General features: G+C 33.1%; 1 protein-coding gene across 1 annotated transcript in view; it reads right to left on the bottom strand.

Annotated features, from left to right (window-relative positions):
* The window catches only part of DNAH8 (dynein axonemal heavy chain 8), a 117,270-nt gene that overhangs the window by 40,842 nt on the left and 59,467 nt on the right, over positions 1-16,961 (bottom strand). Inside the window, 13 exon segments of the mRNA XM_038132165.1 lie at positions 5-135; positions 1,766-1,888; positions 2,318-2,510; positions 4,539-4,702; positions 5,319-5,428; positions 5,980-6,193; positions 7,164-7,286; positions 9,371-9,505; positions 10,064-10,206; positions 11,178-11,415; positions 14,719-14,859; positions 14,942-15,183; positions 16,513-16,759. Coding sequence (XP_037988093.1) covers positions 5-135; positions 1,766-1,888; positions 2,318-2,510; positions 4,539-4,702; positions 5,319-5,428; positions 5,980-6,193; positions 7,164-7,286; positions 9,371-9,505; positions 10,064-10,206; positions 11,178-11,415; positions 14,719-14,859; positions 14,942-15,183; positions 16,513-16,759 — 2,204 coding nt within the window.

The following is a 16,961-nucleotide window of genomic DNA, read 5'->3' as shown; positions in this document are numbered from 1 at the left end:
TTACCTGGTTAAAGTGATCTGAAATATTTTGTAGCCAGCAATGAAGGAGGCTAACTTTGAAAGACTTTGTTTTCCAGATCCACCAACTCCAACAAGTAAAGCATTTCCATAGGCTGTCCGAATAATTCGGGAAACCTATAGAGGAAATAATAAACAAAAACATCCAGGATAAATTCGAACATTAGTTAGCAAAATTAAAAAATCTATTATGCTTTATGCTTAATTTGCTAAAATACAATGTAAAAATTATTAAAAGGATACTTGTAGAAAATTTTTTCTCAAAAGAACACTTGTAAGTTCTTTAGGAATTTTGCGTGGCTAATGAAGAAGCTGCATATAAGAATACAGGATTCTTATAATCATAAATACATGAAAGAGGACATATTGAGCACCAGTTTATTTTGAAGACATCATCCTGAACATGTTTAAAAAATCAATAAAAAGCTTTAGCTAGAAGAAAAAACATACTACTTCCTTAATTTTAGTAGTCTGAAAGACTTAACATGAATAAACTATGCTTTAATGTTATCTTCTAGTCTATCAACATATCTTTTGTGATAGTTTTCTTACCAAGTCTCCAGACACAAAAGTTGAATTACAAATTTACTATTCTATTGCTTTTTGACACATCTTCTTTGGGTTCATGATTTATTAGTGCACTATTAAGATTCTACATTATATTTTGGTTCACATGTAAATTATGCACAAAATTCAAAAGATTGGCATCTACATCAAGTCTTTGAATATATTCATTTTTATCTTTTATAAAATTTTAGCTTACTGCACACTTCCTTCTGAGGTTTTCTAGATAAATATATTAAAGTCTTAATATGAAGTTATGTAGGTGACTAGATTTATTGTCACCTTAGGTAGAAAGGAGCCCTGCTGTCACTAATTGCATATCAAGGACATTCTGACTAAAACTTGCCAGTAAAAAATGGAATGTCAGAAGCTTTCAAGGTCTTCTGAAATGTGCCTTGCATCACATGAACCATATTTTAAAATAAATTTATTTACTCGTGTTTAAATGCAAAGCAAACAAACATTTACTTCATTTGAGGTGAACTAGAGACAAACAAAACCCTTTCTTCTGTTTTTGTTTCATTGTAACTTCTGTGTGTCTTTCAGCAATCAGACCATCCAGTCAAAGCAATTCCTGAGATAACACTTCTTAAAGCTGAGACACTAATCTCATACTTTGCCTTTATTTAACCCCCAAAAATCAGATTTTAATTTCAGATGAATTCTTTTCTTATACATTCCTTTCTGATTAGGAGAACAAATGAATGTTAGTTGAGATCTACACACTACCCTAATCTCTACCCTACACACTGATTCTATTGACGCCCGAATTTATATTTTCTTTCATCCAGTCAGGCTCTACCTCTGGCTGTTTTTGTCCCCTGTCAGGTACAGGCACATTTGAAGTGTTCTCTGAATTCTAAATGGTTAAAAATAATTTTATATAGACAATATAAATGTCTTTATTTATGGTCTCACATTTCCTACTGAGGAAAATCTTCATCTGTCCGAATGCATAGAAGTTTAAACAGAAATTTAAATAAGGAATTTATTATAAAACCTGCAAACAGGTAAAAGGACTGTAGCTCTTTCCTAGTTCTCAAAAATGACCACACAAAGATGGCAAGGTAGTTTGGGGTTAAGAATAACTTTTCACAATGTGCCCTCTAAGCATAGCTTGTCCAAATAGAGAGTTGCAGTTAAACACAACAGTTAAACAAATAAAAAAGTAGCAATACCAAACCTTAATAAGATGTGTCATTGCATCCTTGAAAAACACCAAATCAAGAAAGGACCCTCTAATATTTTCATTGTACTGTGACTGATATGCCCGCAATTTGTCACAAAGGAATTTATAGCTTGGAATCTGGGAAAAAAAAAAAAGAAAAAAAATCTGTAACAAGACTTGTAGGGCACTTGAGAATTTTAAAACTCCCTTGATATTTTTAGACAAACTTCAGTTTTATGTTCTGGCCATGTGTAATGATATTATCTTGCTAATTCACCAAAATTATTGTAGTTGTGTTTACGCAGAAATTTTTTGCTAATGGTGGAAGAAAAAAAAGAAGCAATGAGAACAGGAAGAAATTGACCACATTTATATGTCATTATTAAATCTAACACCATTAAAATGATTTGTTGCATGCTAACTAGGAAAATCTGGATATATTTTCACAAAAAAAATTTCATAGCTATTTAACAAAACTTTCTGTATTGTATGAGTTCAGCAATATAACACACTTAAAAATTGAAGGAAAACTTTGGTGCCTAGTATTTGATGCATAAAATGAAATACCTCTTCATAAACTTTTGGTGCTTGAAGCTCAACGTCTTCTGGTTCTTCACCAGTTGGTTCAGGTTCATCCCGTAAAAAATCTACAAAATACGGTTCAGTTTGGAGAACTTCACTTAAATCTGCCTCCACATATTCCTCAATTGTTTTATCAATAGCTTGTTCAAACCAGGCTGTATCTTCGGGTGTATTAAACCTGAAAACCATAAATTAGTACAAATCAAAACAAATATTTATAGTTATATATAGAGAAAACAGGTATCTAAATGCTAAGAAAAAAACCTACAACAACAAAAACAACAACAACAAAAAAAAAACCCACAAAAACCAAAACTTGTAACATTTTAAAGAAAAATATGTATCAGACAATACATACTACACAGCAGTCACAGACACGGATTAGGCAACATTCACAAAAATCAAGTGCTTCCACACTATAAAGTGTTATAGTCAGTGACGAGAAATATAAAACGAAATAATTTGATTTTCCAACTTTGACCAAGAGTGAGACAACAACAGACTATGTAATTTTTCAGATTAAAAAAAAGGATGAAAAAGGGTGAATGCTTTCCCAAATAACCATGGATAAGTGAATCTTTCATCTTTCAACCTGCAATAGAACAGCATAATTTCTGGTATCACAAGACTGCCTATGGAACTGCAATTAGACAAGGAATACTGAAAGGAAGGTAGTATATGCTACTACATCCTGACTCCATTCTCAACGTGTCTTACACAAAAACCCATGATTAGCAGAGGAATACACACGGGGGTTGAGGGGGCTAATTAAAGTCTGGAAACATGTACTAGTGACTACATTTCATTGTGTAAATAGCTTTATCTTCTTCCCTTAACAATACTGAGCAAACCTTCAACTACTCTGCTTATGATTACCAGTGAAGCAATAAAGAATGCTACTTAGGAGAAACTATCAAATGTAAGATGCAAGAACCACCTCATCCACAGAAAAAGTTAATTCCAACTGTGAGTGTCAAAGTACATAAAAAAAATAGTTTCCATATATTTACTTCTTTTTCTTTTTAGTGATACAACTGAGAGGAAAGTAGAACAAATGTAAAGAAGCCCAGTGCTGTGAATTTTCAAATAAGACAAGCTAAATTGAAGAACTGTTGTAGAGACAGCCTAGATATGCATTACATCACTATTGCTAGAGGTCTTTTGTAATGACATTATAATATTCATCACTAGGAAATTTAAAAGCAGCATGGAAACAGGGAATGCATGACAACGCTCTCTCTCTCCCTCTTTCTAATATATCTGTACAAATACAGAATATCTTCCATGCATTTTTAAATTTACCACAACAAATTAAAAACATATATTAACATACCAATAAATACCAGTGGTATTGCTCCCTAATTTAAAGCAGAAAATAATACACTGTATGATTCTGTATGATACTTTTGCCTTAGTAGGGCGGATGCTAGCTTTAAATAAAATTAAATATTTTCCCTGTCTCTTTTCAACAGCCTTCTGTTGCACATAAAAATGTATAGACATAAATGTTATCGAATATGTACATTTGTATAATATTTGATAGTTCAGAGAGTGAGAAATATCAGACAGTTAGAAATATCAGCACTGCTAATATTTTGCAGTGGATGGACTTCTCTGATCATGGAGAAATAATGACAACTACTCAGAGTAGTAGGGGGTATACGTCAGGCTTTTAGCAGCAGCTTTAGCGCTACATCTAGAATTTCACAAGAAATTGAAACACAATGAACAGAAAAATAATAGTGGTCTCCAAGACATACAGGTCATGATTATATCTGTTTTATGAATATTTTGAAAGAGATTTATAGGAAATGGGCCAATTTTTAATCATAAGCCTGCAATCCTGGCTTTTTTTTTTTTTTTTCTGTGAGAAGAGCAAAGCAATTTTAAATTATCCTATGTGTATAAATTTAGGACACCATAAAGTTCTCTTTTCTACAGTGGAATTAGCTGAGTACAGCCAAGGGGGGAAAAAAAAGTAGGTTAAAATATATAATACTTAAATATTTTGATGTTTTCCATTCAGATACTGGGTTAATCTGTCAGTATATACCATGATATTTGTTGGAATAATGCACCAACGCAGACTATAAGTAGAATAGGATAATTTTTCTCATATTGGCCCAATAAGACTTAGAGTATTTAGAAGTTTTACAGATGTATGAGCATAAGTGAAACTAAATATAAACTGCCATAATTATTATACCTGTCAGCAATTACCCTGGTACATTCATGTTTAAAAAGTCTTAGGATAACATTGCTGGATGTGCATTCTTCTGCCTTTATAGTTAACATTCCTTGCCAAATTCTAGAAAGGTCTCGAAGGTTGAAGATATAGTGGAATTTAGATGGTGTAGGTAACATCTTTGCCTAAAGGAAAAGATTGTTAATATTCAAAATCAGTTAACACCTAGAAAAAATCAATAATAATAAAATTTATAACTTTATCATTAATAACACATATAAAACATACAAATAACAACAATACTAGTTTTCACATGTAATACTGTGAGAAAACTTTTTATAAGAAGTCACCAAGAGTATTTAATTGCTTAAAAGCAGCATCTATCCCTAAATGTGGAACACCAAGACTTACAACATGTAATTTTTTCACCTGTTGCTCTGGCTTTATGAATTAAAAATTATAATTTATAAAGAATTTCACTCCCTTCCCCTTAGCTATGGAGATCAAAGCTCTGGGTAACATGAATTAACTTATAGGAATGAATGGGCTGATATTTCCATTCATCTGTCTTCTGTACTGAAATCTGATATTTTCCAGATTTCATCTTGAAAACATTGTAGCCCAATCTCTGGGGTTTTTTTAATATTTTTTTCTTTTTTTTCTTTTCCTTTTTTTGAGGGGGTTGAGTGGTTTGGTTTTTTTGTTTGGGTTTTTTTTTATAGATATGATCTTAGGGAATAGTTGCCTAAACTAAACTAATAGTCACTCTCTTCAGAGATAAAACTTTCCTTGTATTTATACCTTTGTACGCTGCCACACTATTCTTCCTGTTGAGACCAATTTTCCCACCATATCACATACTTCAGGGCTGAATTCTCTACAGGGATGAAAGTATCCATTGGCAATTATACCTGAAAACACAAGACACAATAAACAATTAATCTCAGCTTGTAGGATATAATAAGGTAAGTCATGAGCAAGACAAATAGGTGCTTATTTGAAACATTACTTGATAAAACATAATTTCAAATTACAGGTGAAATTATTTTTCTCTGTTGTCTGTGGCTTTTCTAAATTGGTATAGAAACATCGGGCAGTAAATGCTGGGTTTCTGCCATATCCTGTATTGACAGAGTTACCAGAATTGAGAAATTTAGCAACAGTGTGCATTCCAGACAGCTCAGAGGTGGAATGTTAACCTACACAGAAGTAGCAGTGCTCATAGTCTTCCAGGAAATGTCATTACTTTCTTAATATTTGCTTGTCCAAAATTAGAAAGACAAGCATTTTAAGGAATTCATTTCTCTTCCACAGCACTATTTTCGCTGTACCACAGCTTCAGTTGTTCTCGTGGAAGAACTCTGAATTTGCATGATGAAAGTGAGAAAGAAAGCATACTTTTATGAATTTTAAGTCCATTACAAAGGGAAATAAACTGTACTAAAACAAAAAAAAAAAGTACCAAAGATTTTGTCAATGGATGCATTGGATGGCAATGTACAATTGAATACAGAAAACTGTCTTTTTAAACGCTGGGGAATATCATTACGGCCTCCTCCAGGATGTATCATTGCTGCTATTATTTGTACATCTACAATTGTAAGGAAGTCTCCAGGTTTATCCAAGCTGTACATTCCTCTCATTTCCATCATCTGACGGACAATTTCATTTGTTATCTGGAAATTTATGTAAGTTGCACAAATTAGAAACTTATGAAAGAAAAGAAGAAAATACACCATGATAATTTAACTTCTTTTTGTAATTCTACAAATCCACAGAGAGATATTGTTACCTTATTCTAAAAATAGATTGAACCACCTTCCTTAGTCATACGGAAGATCTTGGTTTATGTGATTTTAACTGACAGGAATTTTTTTTCACAGCTCTACTACCATATAATATCAAGAAATAGTGTTTGTATTTTTTTTAACTAAACAAAATTAACTAGCGGAAAAAAAGTTTTGTTCCTTAGTTTGTTGCTGGAAATTCATCTACAGATGTTCCAGCTATGCTTTTTAGCTCACTCTCAGGCCTCCTTTGAAGCAAAACAACTGATTCTTTTATGCTTCTTTTGGAAAGGTTATTCACTCTTCATTCCACTCTACAGCTCCAGAGTTTGCCCCATAGCAAGTGCTCCAATGATATTCAGCAAGCCTTATGTATGTGATCTCTCACCCCACCAAAAACAACATGATATGCAGCATGTCACCAATCACAAACCATTATCCCATCAAAAATGTTTCAGCCATGTCTTGGGGCTATAATTTAAGACCTAGTGGAGGTCTTCAATTTTTCATATCCTTTCTTTCTCTCTCCAAGGTAATGGCCTTTCTCTTGGCAGAAATGTATTTATTTGTGCTCTCAGATTAATGTCAATCTTTAAATTGATAGTATGCTACTTTAGTATGGTGCTAATTTTTGTTTAGTCTTTAAAAAATAAGGAAGTGGAGATTATGTAAAATATAGCATCATTATATTACATATTCCATCAATAAATATAATTTGCTCTCTTTTTTGTGTGCATCAGTGTACCAAAATTATAAAGCACTTCCAATAATTAACAGTTAATTTAAAAATTTAGAAAGTCCACTACATATAAAAAACACAAAATTTTGAGAATAAGTAGTAAATATTAAAGAAGTCTACCTGATCTCCCCATTCATTGATAAATGGCATATTGATATCATCAATAAAAATAGTCATCTTTCTGCCCCCAGGAGGTCCATAAGTGCTTCCAACACGTTTGTCCACATAACTCTCTATTGTCCTCTAAAAAGGTAAAGAAAGTTTTATTTTTATATCTAAAGCAACAATATTTAAAATAAATTGTTGAAAAACCTGCTAAAGCACTCAGCCAATGATTCCCTCTTTTTGCTAGCAGTTTCATTTTAATTCTAGTATTCAGGAACCCAGTTCCTAAGGAATCCAACTCCTGTCCTCCAACCCACCTCTGGCTAGCAGTACTTTTTAAAACGTTTCCAAACTTAGAAATTATTATTTCATTATCAGTGCTATCATTCCCCTAACTAATATCGCTTGTTTAATATTTGCAATACAACTGCAGGGCACGGAGGCAACTTAGATTCCTTTAATTATGATTTCCCAGACATCTTGTGAGGGATATAATGCAAAATTGTAATATTTTGGTGGCAAGAAAGAGAATGCAACAGACAAGTAAGAATGATATATTGCTGAAATGTTTCTTCAAAGTTCTACAGTGCTACAGTCTTTCTAAAGATACATAAACAATGACAGAAAAAACACCTTACAAGATGGTACCAGATATTTTCCTTAGACAAGTAATGTTTTCTCCATAAAAGCACAAATGTCACCCTATATGAGTAATGTAGCATGTGCTGTCATAAAGATAAAAGTATTAAAAGTATTTTTGAAACAGAAAATAGACACATCTTTTGTCCAACGTTTTTGTCCCATTTTACAACAGGCTATTGATGAGTATTTTAAGATACAGACATGCAGAGAATATGTGATTAAGGTGAAAAAGAGAAACTGATAAGTGATTGCATAAGAAATCAAGAACTTTGTAGCATGTCTAATGCATCCAAAATCACAAAACTTTTCAAATAGCCTCAGAATGGTGACTCAAAATTAAAAAAAAAAAAAAAATCTTGAGTGTAACTCTTTCAAGTGATTAGAAACATCTCACCTGATTTTTCAGCTACATCTCTCCACTGGAAACCAGCAGAGTGAACCATGTCTTGAGCTGATTTGCAGCTAACAGAGCCCTTCCTCTGGTACAGAGGATGTGTGAGAGGACCTGGGCGTGTCCTGTGACATATCCTCTGTACCAGAGACAAGCAAGCCTGGGATTTGTTTCCAAGAATGTTCTAAGGACCCATAATATGCTTAGTAAAGGACACTGGGACAGAGATACTGACTGCTCAATAATCCTTGCATGCTTGGAAGGTGGCTGCCTTATTCTGTCTCATTTTGGCACAAACTGTGACCAGAGATCTTACACATGAGAATACCTGCTGGGAAAAACTCAGCAGCCATTCTGTGAGTCTGGAATTTTTTGAAAACATAGATGTTCACTATTTTCCACCATTTTCTTAATAACATTGACATTAGCTTCTTAAAAAATATGCCTAATTTTGGAATGGAGATTGTAAGACCTATTCCATGAAGAGATTTTTCAATAAGTAAATTTTCCAAAATGAATTTTTTTTTCCTACCAGAGGCTCATCATTATGAATTCATTGCTTTGAATTTGTAATGAAGCCAATTTATCTTACTGAATCACATCCTAGCAAATTAGTAGTATCAAATCATACCACAGTGTTATAAAACATCCTTTCAATCACTTGAAAAAATTATGTACAGCATTTTTTTTCTGTTTATATAGATTTTTACCAGTTACACAGAGTAAGAGAAATTTCTACAAAGTTGTCATGCTAGAGGTCTTTAAAGATTGAATTTCTGATGCTGTCATTACTCCTGAGCTGAGGGAAATTAAATCTAAAGGTTGAAATCAGTACTTTACTTAACAAAAATTAAAATTAATACTAGGTACTAAAGAATCAGAAAAACCCCAAAGTATAACGAAAAATCTAAGAGGAAAACCAAAGACCTTTAGCAAAAAAAATAATTCTTAGAACTCCCAATGAAAACCCACACAGCAATCATGAATATATGTATCTCTATGTGAATGGCTATATTTTACTCTGATCTGCAAAAATTATTTTTAATAGAATTTTCTGAAATGCTGAAGTGACTTAGACAAAAAAGATCCTTTAGATTTATTTCTAAATCTCTTATCATCAGGATTAAGTACCCTTTATACACTTAGCAAGGAAATGGTATGCAAGATTGTTTACAATCTATATTTTTACCTGAAACATAAATGGTTCTGTGGCAGAAGAAAAGTTTAGACTTTTTGACAAATGCTCTTCTGGGTCATATCTCTTCATATATCCCTTAATCATAACTGTCTTTGCAGTCCCCTGTTCTCCTATGAGCAAAACAGCCTGTAACAGATATTTAAACCACATAAGTAATATCAAAACTTATATTTATATATGCATAACAGACCTATTTTTGAGAAAAGAATAGTTTCTGTGTCTGTGTTTAAATGCTACATTTTTATAGGTTTTTCATGTCTCCAGATGCACTGACTCCGTATGTGTTTTTCATCCGACACAGATTCTCCAAGAAATTTCTTTGAAGAATTAAAAGAGAAAGGAAGAAACAAGAATGTGCTAGAGGATTTTCTTCCAATTGTCAAACTTCTTCCAGTTTCTGACACATCTGCTGCAACAGTCTCTTTTATTGGATGACCCTAACAAGGCTTCCTTTAAATTTTGTCCTTTATATTTTTTTAAGTTTTGTTCTTGCACAAAAATAATTACAGAGGATCCATCTTAAGAAAATAAAAATAAAACAAAATAATGATGCACCTGGGAAGCAATGACTAGAGACAATGACTAGAACATGAAGAACAATTGTAACATCCATTTTCTTTTTAAGCAGTTTTCTGTTTAGTTTATATGGTAGGTATATACTAAAATATGTAATCCTGTACATACTTTCTTTTGTTTTGCAATTGTGTTTATCAAAAACTGAGTTCTGGTATTATCAACATTTGGAACCAGAATAGATGCATAGTCTGGGACATGATCTGTTGGATAAACAAATTCCTGAACTCTTGTACTCCAGTGCTCCCAGGCACCTGAAATGACCAAAAAAAAAGAAGAAATAAATAAAAGGACAATTTTCACAATATTCTGATCATGTTCAATACATTCAATATTTCAGTAATACAATAATGTAAAAAATTGATATTATGGGTAGAATACTACAAAGTATAAAAAGGGATAAATTATAAATTTTCTCAAATTTGTCTTAAAGGCACCTAACAAAGGACATTTTATTAGTCATGACTTGTAATTAGTCTACAATCCTACTAAATTTAGACATATTTATTAAATTTATATATACTTATCTAAATAAAAACCCTAAAGAATGCTTACCTAGAAACTAATTCTCACACTGCTGACGAAAAATTACAGAACATGGCAATATAGATTTCATATGTGTAGACTAAATCAATATTGCTAGCAAAAAACAAAATATCTGGATACGAGAGAAATTAATTTCTTCTGAAGAGAACATACTCCGCCATGACAGTAAGTTTTTTGTGACAATGGTTTTGTGTGCTAGTTAAATTTTAAAAACTGTTCTAGAAAATAGTACACTATTCAAAATATCAAGAATCAAAATATCTCACTATTCTTATCATTTTATAACCTCTCAGATCTATGACCGGTTATTAGATGTGAGTAGTAATTACCAAGCAAAATTAAAAACAGATTTTATTCCTTTAACAAAAACTACCACCTGTAAGAAAATTAAACATAAAATAGTATTAAGCTAGACTATACCAGCCTGAGCACAAATTATCTCTAAGTTGCAGGCTGGCTAAATTGATAGAAAAGTAATTTGTAAGAAGGAAATTAAAAAGAAATAATAAAATGTTATCAGTGAGCACTCTATGTCTTGTCTCTGACTTCTTACATCCACAGATGTGCTGGTACTACACTGTCAAAAAACCTCAACTCATAGGACTGTATAATAAGGACTAAAGCAGTAACAGAGTTTTTAAATGACAGTTTAAAAACGAATATTGGTTCTTTTTCTTACCACGATCAGTAACATAAAACTCATACATCGTTTGATTGCTGCCACGAGGGATTTTTGGTAAGTCTAATTTATTATCATGAGCTCTAATGAAGGCTTCAAGTTTATCTCGACTGTCCAGCTCCAGAAGGGCACCTAAACTCCACATTATTGCAAAGTTGAACAATTTATGCAGAAGTTGTGTAGCTGATACACCACGTTCTTCCTTCAATGGAATCAAGCCCTCCAGAAGATTAATAGACTGAAAATATTTTAAAATATGCATTTAGAAAATATTACATAATCACTTTTTGTTTACCTATATAAGTATGCACATGCATTATTTATATGTATTCAGAATTTAAATCAATACAGATGATAAAAAACCACCAAACATAAAATTTAGAACAACAAACCCAACAAAATTTATTAAAGATAGCTATATAAAACTGAACAAAATTTTCAAAATTACTTAATTTGATCATCAATTATCCTTCTAAATTATGCCTACAAAACAAACATCATTTATGATCTAGGGTAACAAAACAGCTTTTTAAGGGATTTTACAATATTCAGAACTCCAAGAATAGGTGAAGCCTAGCCATTTCTTTCCATTTTAAAACATGGAAGAATTTTCAGCATCTGTCTGATGTATTTATTTCAACTATGGTACAATTTATGTATCTATCACATTAACTTCTATTTTTTCATTAAAAAATAAATTAAATTATTCTATTATGTCATTGCTTCACTCTGTTTTTCAGAAACTAGAGTCCAGATTCTAGAAAAATAGTAACGTTTTATCTGCAATTCTGAGATGTTGCCTATGAATTCGGATGTTTGACGGTCTTAGGCAACCCCATTTGTACTCCCCTTCTATACAAGCAGTATGCAGCGGATTGTTCCAAAATACATATTTTTAGCAGTGAAACAGATTTTCAGTCAGCTCTTGGAATTAGTACTCTTTATGCTGTCTTGCATCTCATAATTGGAGTGGGAAGTAATAAAGTAACACATGCTTGCCCAGAATCTCATTTGCAGCAGTGGCCAAAAGTGGAGAAGAGTAAAAAGAAAAAAAATCTCTCTTGGCTTGTGGCAGTCCTGGGGTGGAACTCCCTGTTGGTACCCTCTTCGGCTTGTGACTTTCTAAACAATACACACTTTTTCTGTTTTCATAATCCCATGTGGTTTTTTCCACCCTGAAAATAGCAAGCCCGGTCTTGAGCCTACATAAACTTTTATTGTCTATTACAACCTTTGGCAAGATGTCCCATAGGTCTGCTATTCACGGCATTGAACAGTTTGTTTTCTTCCTGTGTGAATTCCTTCATGCTTATCTTCACTGAATTTCATTTGCCATTTTATTACCTATTTATTCAGTCTCATAAAGTCTGTCTACAGTTCTTCATGGTTAGTTGTTTTGTCCTTAATACCCTGAATAATCTAGTATCGTCAATAAATTTCTTCACCTAAAACTTTTCCAAACTCTTCATGAACATTTTGAACAGCACTGATCCCAGCTAAGGTGTCTCAGGATCAGTGATAACCTCTATCCTTCCTAAGAACTGATAATCCAGTCACACATTTCCTATCTTCCAATACATTGTTTATCTAGAAATCAAACACCTATCATCTTCTGCTATGACTATTTAGCATCCATGTAAATGCCTGGTAAAGAATTATGTCAAGCACCTTTGATCCTTCATGAAGACTACATCAATCAGATCTCCTTTAGCTAGAAGTCTATTGACCTTTCCAATAGGCTCGTAAGGCAGAATAACCCTATAAACAGAAAATTGGTGTTGAATCTCCTAAGGTAAATTATATTTGTCTTTCTAATGAGGTAGACCAGAGGATGCATAAAGAGTTAGAAAGTCAGTGGAAATTATAAGGAGGAAAGCAAAGGTGAGATCACATTTATATGAAACCATTATAAAGCTGTTGTACATGAATAGGCAACTTAAATTGTGAATGCTAAGAAATGGCACATAATCAGGTGCATGTTTGGGTGAACATCCCGAACTGAGCTTTGGAACTCAAATACAAGTCTGCCAGATGCAACTGCTTTGATTTGGTTGTAATTTTTGAAAAAGCATGAACTAAAAAGAAGCAGGATGTCCTGAATGCTACAATTGCTAAAGGGACGTAAGACCAAACAAATCAGGAGGCTGACAAGGTACAGGGATTCTACACAGAGACCATTTATGGCAAAGCTGGGATTTTAAGGTACAAGCAGGGTAAAAATCTCTGGTGTCACTGGCTCTTAGATAACACAAGCATGGAGGCCTGCTAAGAGTTATTGACTTTGTCACAGATGTGACAGAAACTTACTAGAGATTTTCATTCACACAAAGAAACATTCAATTCGACTTAAATCAGGGAAATATTTTCCTGATCAAGCAGCATGAATAAAGCACTGACTTGCTGACACTTCCTAACAAGTGTTAATCAAGAATAACAGCAACTTTTGATCACAGGAAAAATCTTCCATGAAGACAAGCTCAGTTCAGTCAGAGGTTTCACAAGTAAGAAGTATTTGTGAAATATTTCAGATTATAAGAAATTTCATAATTAGAAGAAAAAGGATACCTCTCTCAAAATGCTGTGCATTCCACATCATAAAGTGGTTAGTTCAATTGTTTCTGCCTGGGGACTTTAATGCCAAAGATACTCTACTCTCATTTGATACCGCACAGTTAAGCTCTCCAGCATTTACTGTGGCTATTAGTTTGCAGTAAAATACTTCACAATCTAGAAAATCTGAAACTAACTCTCTAATTGACAGAAAAAAGATACTGGGTACAAATTTGGTGGTTTGACATTAAACTGGACGGCTATCCAAAACACTATCTTGTCTAGACTCTTTTTGAAGGGCACCACTGAATTTGTTATGAGTGTGTCAAAATAAAAGGGAGATTCATGAACAAATGGAAAGCCTGGAAAATTAGAATCTGCAGATGACAACAGCCTCATAAACCAATCAACTGGAGATATGCAGTACAGGACTGACAGTCTTGCAAAATCTGCCAAACACATATTTATATTATCAATAAATCACTGATATAGTTTGGACTCCACTCAAAGTAGAATTCCAATTGATAGGAAAGAAGAGGCAAAAATGACTACATTGATCTTGAAAAAGCTGATGGACAGAATAACACCTATTACATCTGAAGATAAAAAAGATAAATAGAATTATTCTTCTCTGCTGACAATGCCAGTAGAGATATAGTGACTCTTATGACAATGTTTTGGTATTAAAAGACCAAAATGAATCCGCTAGCTTATTAAATATATCTTTTGGAAATTTACTGAAGCCTGCAAATCCCAGTCATTAGAAGACTAGCTTAGGCATGAAGTAGTAGAGAGAAGAAAAATTTTCTTCTGCACATCTTCACACTTCCTCTTATATTGCCCAAGAAACAAATATTGATTTTGAGCTTTTCTTTGTCAGGCGACAATATTTTCAGATTAAATTTTATGGCTATCATATGTTCTCCTTGCTATACCTGCACTTTTACTACTGTCAGTCAATTCATACAGACTCATACAGTATCTCTGTTACCTGCATAATGTAGTTACATTCCAGAAGCTCCATTTTGGGGTTAAGGTTTAGTTTCATATATGTATATGCTGGTTCAAAGATTCTGTCATACAAACTTTGCAAAAGTTCAGCTTCCTGAGCAGTACGTTTTTTCAGCCATGCCTGAAACAAACATCCAAAAAAATGTTCTGTATAAAAGGTACAGCAAAGTATAATAAGGAGCAGCCAGCAATAGTTATTTTACCTGCAATATTGGTCTCCAGCTGAGGACAGAAGAACTGATGAAGACCATACCCATTCGAGAAACTGTTGCTGGAGAGGCATTCTCAATGTTGTGGACCTCAAATAACAGTTTACATGAAGGAGACATAGGAATTCGATCTCCATTTGCAAGAGTGAGGGTCTTGTTATCATCCAAAACAGAATTTAAATTCTCAATCCAGATTGCATCTACAGGACCATCTAAAACCAGAAAAATATTTTCACCTGGAAAAATAATCAAAAGAGAGATAGTTCATATCACATTGCTGAAAAATCAAGAAAATAAGTATAAAAGAGATGGCTTGGAACTTAAATGTCATATGAAATTTTTTTTTATTTATTGTAATTTCTGCCATCTATATGGATGCTCAATACTGAATAAATTTTATACTTAGTTATGGAAATATTTTTGAAAAAACTGGCAGCAAATGAGGGCACAATTATACCTTTATAGTGTTGAATACTTGTTACCTTGGCTGGCCACCAGACTGAAACTGTGCTACTCACTTTCTCTGCCCTCCCTCAACAGGGCAGAGGGAGAGAATACAGTGAAAATGTCGGTGGGTTGAGATAAAGACCAGAAGATCACTTGACAGCTGTCATGGGCAAAACAGACTCAACTTGGAAAACACTACCTTATTGCAAATTAACATAGATTTGGATGATCAGAAGTAAAGACAAACACCCAGAACACCTTTACCCCACTTCATTTTCTTTCTCCAGATTCAACCTCTTTCTTTGCAACCTAATCTAACTCTTCCTCCTTCCTCCTCCAGCTCCAACCCTACTTCAGCAGCACAGAGAAGTTGGGGAATTTAGTGTTTTGTTGCTAAAGTAAAGGTTCTTTGAGCAACTAAACAAGAGACATTGAATATCCACAGATCCCTCTCAAGTGAATGAAAACTATGCACACTCCTCTGTTCTTAAAATCTGGTTGTTTTTCTTATACTTAGAAATATAAACATAGCTGTAGGTACCTATGTTTTGGAAATTAAATTTTAGAATTCCAGCTTCATTTGGAATATAGAAATTTTCTAATAGAGAAAACATATTCATTTCCAATATAAGAAATTCAACTGTCTTCTAAAATTAACATCCTTTTAGGAAGGTTCGCTAGAAGAACTCTCTTTCTTTAATATATTTATTTTTTCAGATACAAATGAAACACTGTGCAACGGAATTTCAGTATGCCAATCCTAAAATACTAAAATATAAATACAGGCAATCAACGTATGTAAAACCACAAAAATAACATAATTATGAAGGTAGTGCCATTAGAACAAGTTAATCTGATTTATGATTTATCAGCTTCCAAGTAACACATCTACACTGTAGAACTGAAGTGGCAAAGAAATCATCTTTTTTTTTTTTAAGGTAGATATACTACTGAAATAATAAATCTTTAAACTGGTGTCCTTTCTTAAGAGCTGTAATCTCATCTCATATGTTCTCTATCGTTTTCCTCAAGAGGAACATGTGTGAATTCAATATACTTTTTTCAATATATCATTCAAGATGCATTTTAATGATATCAAATGAGAAGTATTTACATACCCTTTTTGGTTTTCAGTGTTTTCCTCCACAGAGTAGAAAAGATTCCATCCGTCCAGTCATTAGTTGCAGCATCTAGTTTTCCAAACATTTGAGGAGCAGTAATAGCTTTGGGGTTCATGCGCATTTCCTTATGAGGTTGGCCGCATTCTGTGAGTGCTCTCATTAATATAGTTATAACCATCGTTTTTCCAGATCCACTAGGTCCAAGTGTCATCAACCCATGACGTACTAGATTAGTTTCATACAACTATTAACAACATCAAAATAAAAGATTTCAATTTAAAAAGCAAAATAAAAATAAATACATGCTTTAGAAAGATTTTTGCTTGCACTTAGTAGTGATTAAGATGTATTATACATAGAAGTTATATGCTCAGAATTGAATTTAGCATGCATTTGCTGAATTTTAGTGTTTTGTGGAAGAGTATATATCTTCAGTTCTTAATCTT

This window comes from Motacilla alba, chromosome 3, assembly GCF_015832195.1.
Source record: "Motacilla alba alba isolate MOTALB_02 chromosome 3, Motacilla_alba_V1.0_pri, whole genome shotgun sequence".
In the NCBI taxonomy this organism is placed as follows: domain Eukaryota; kingdom Metazoa; phylum Chordata; class Aves; order Passeriformes; family Motacillidae; genus Motacilla; species Motacilla alba.
Note: the sequence above shows the minus strand (reverse complement) of the source record. Positions and strands in the feature narration are given on the sequence as shown.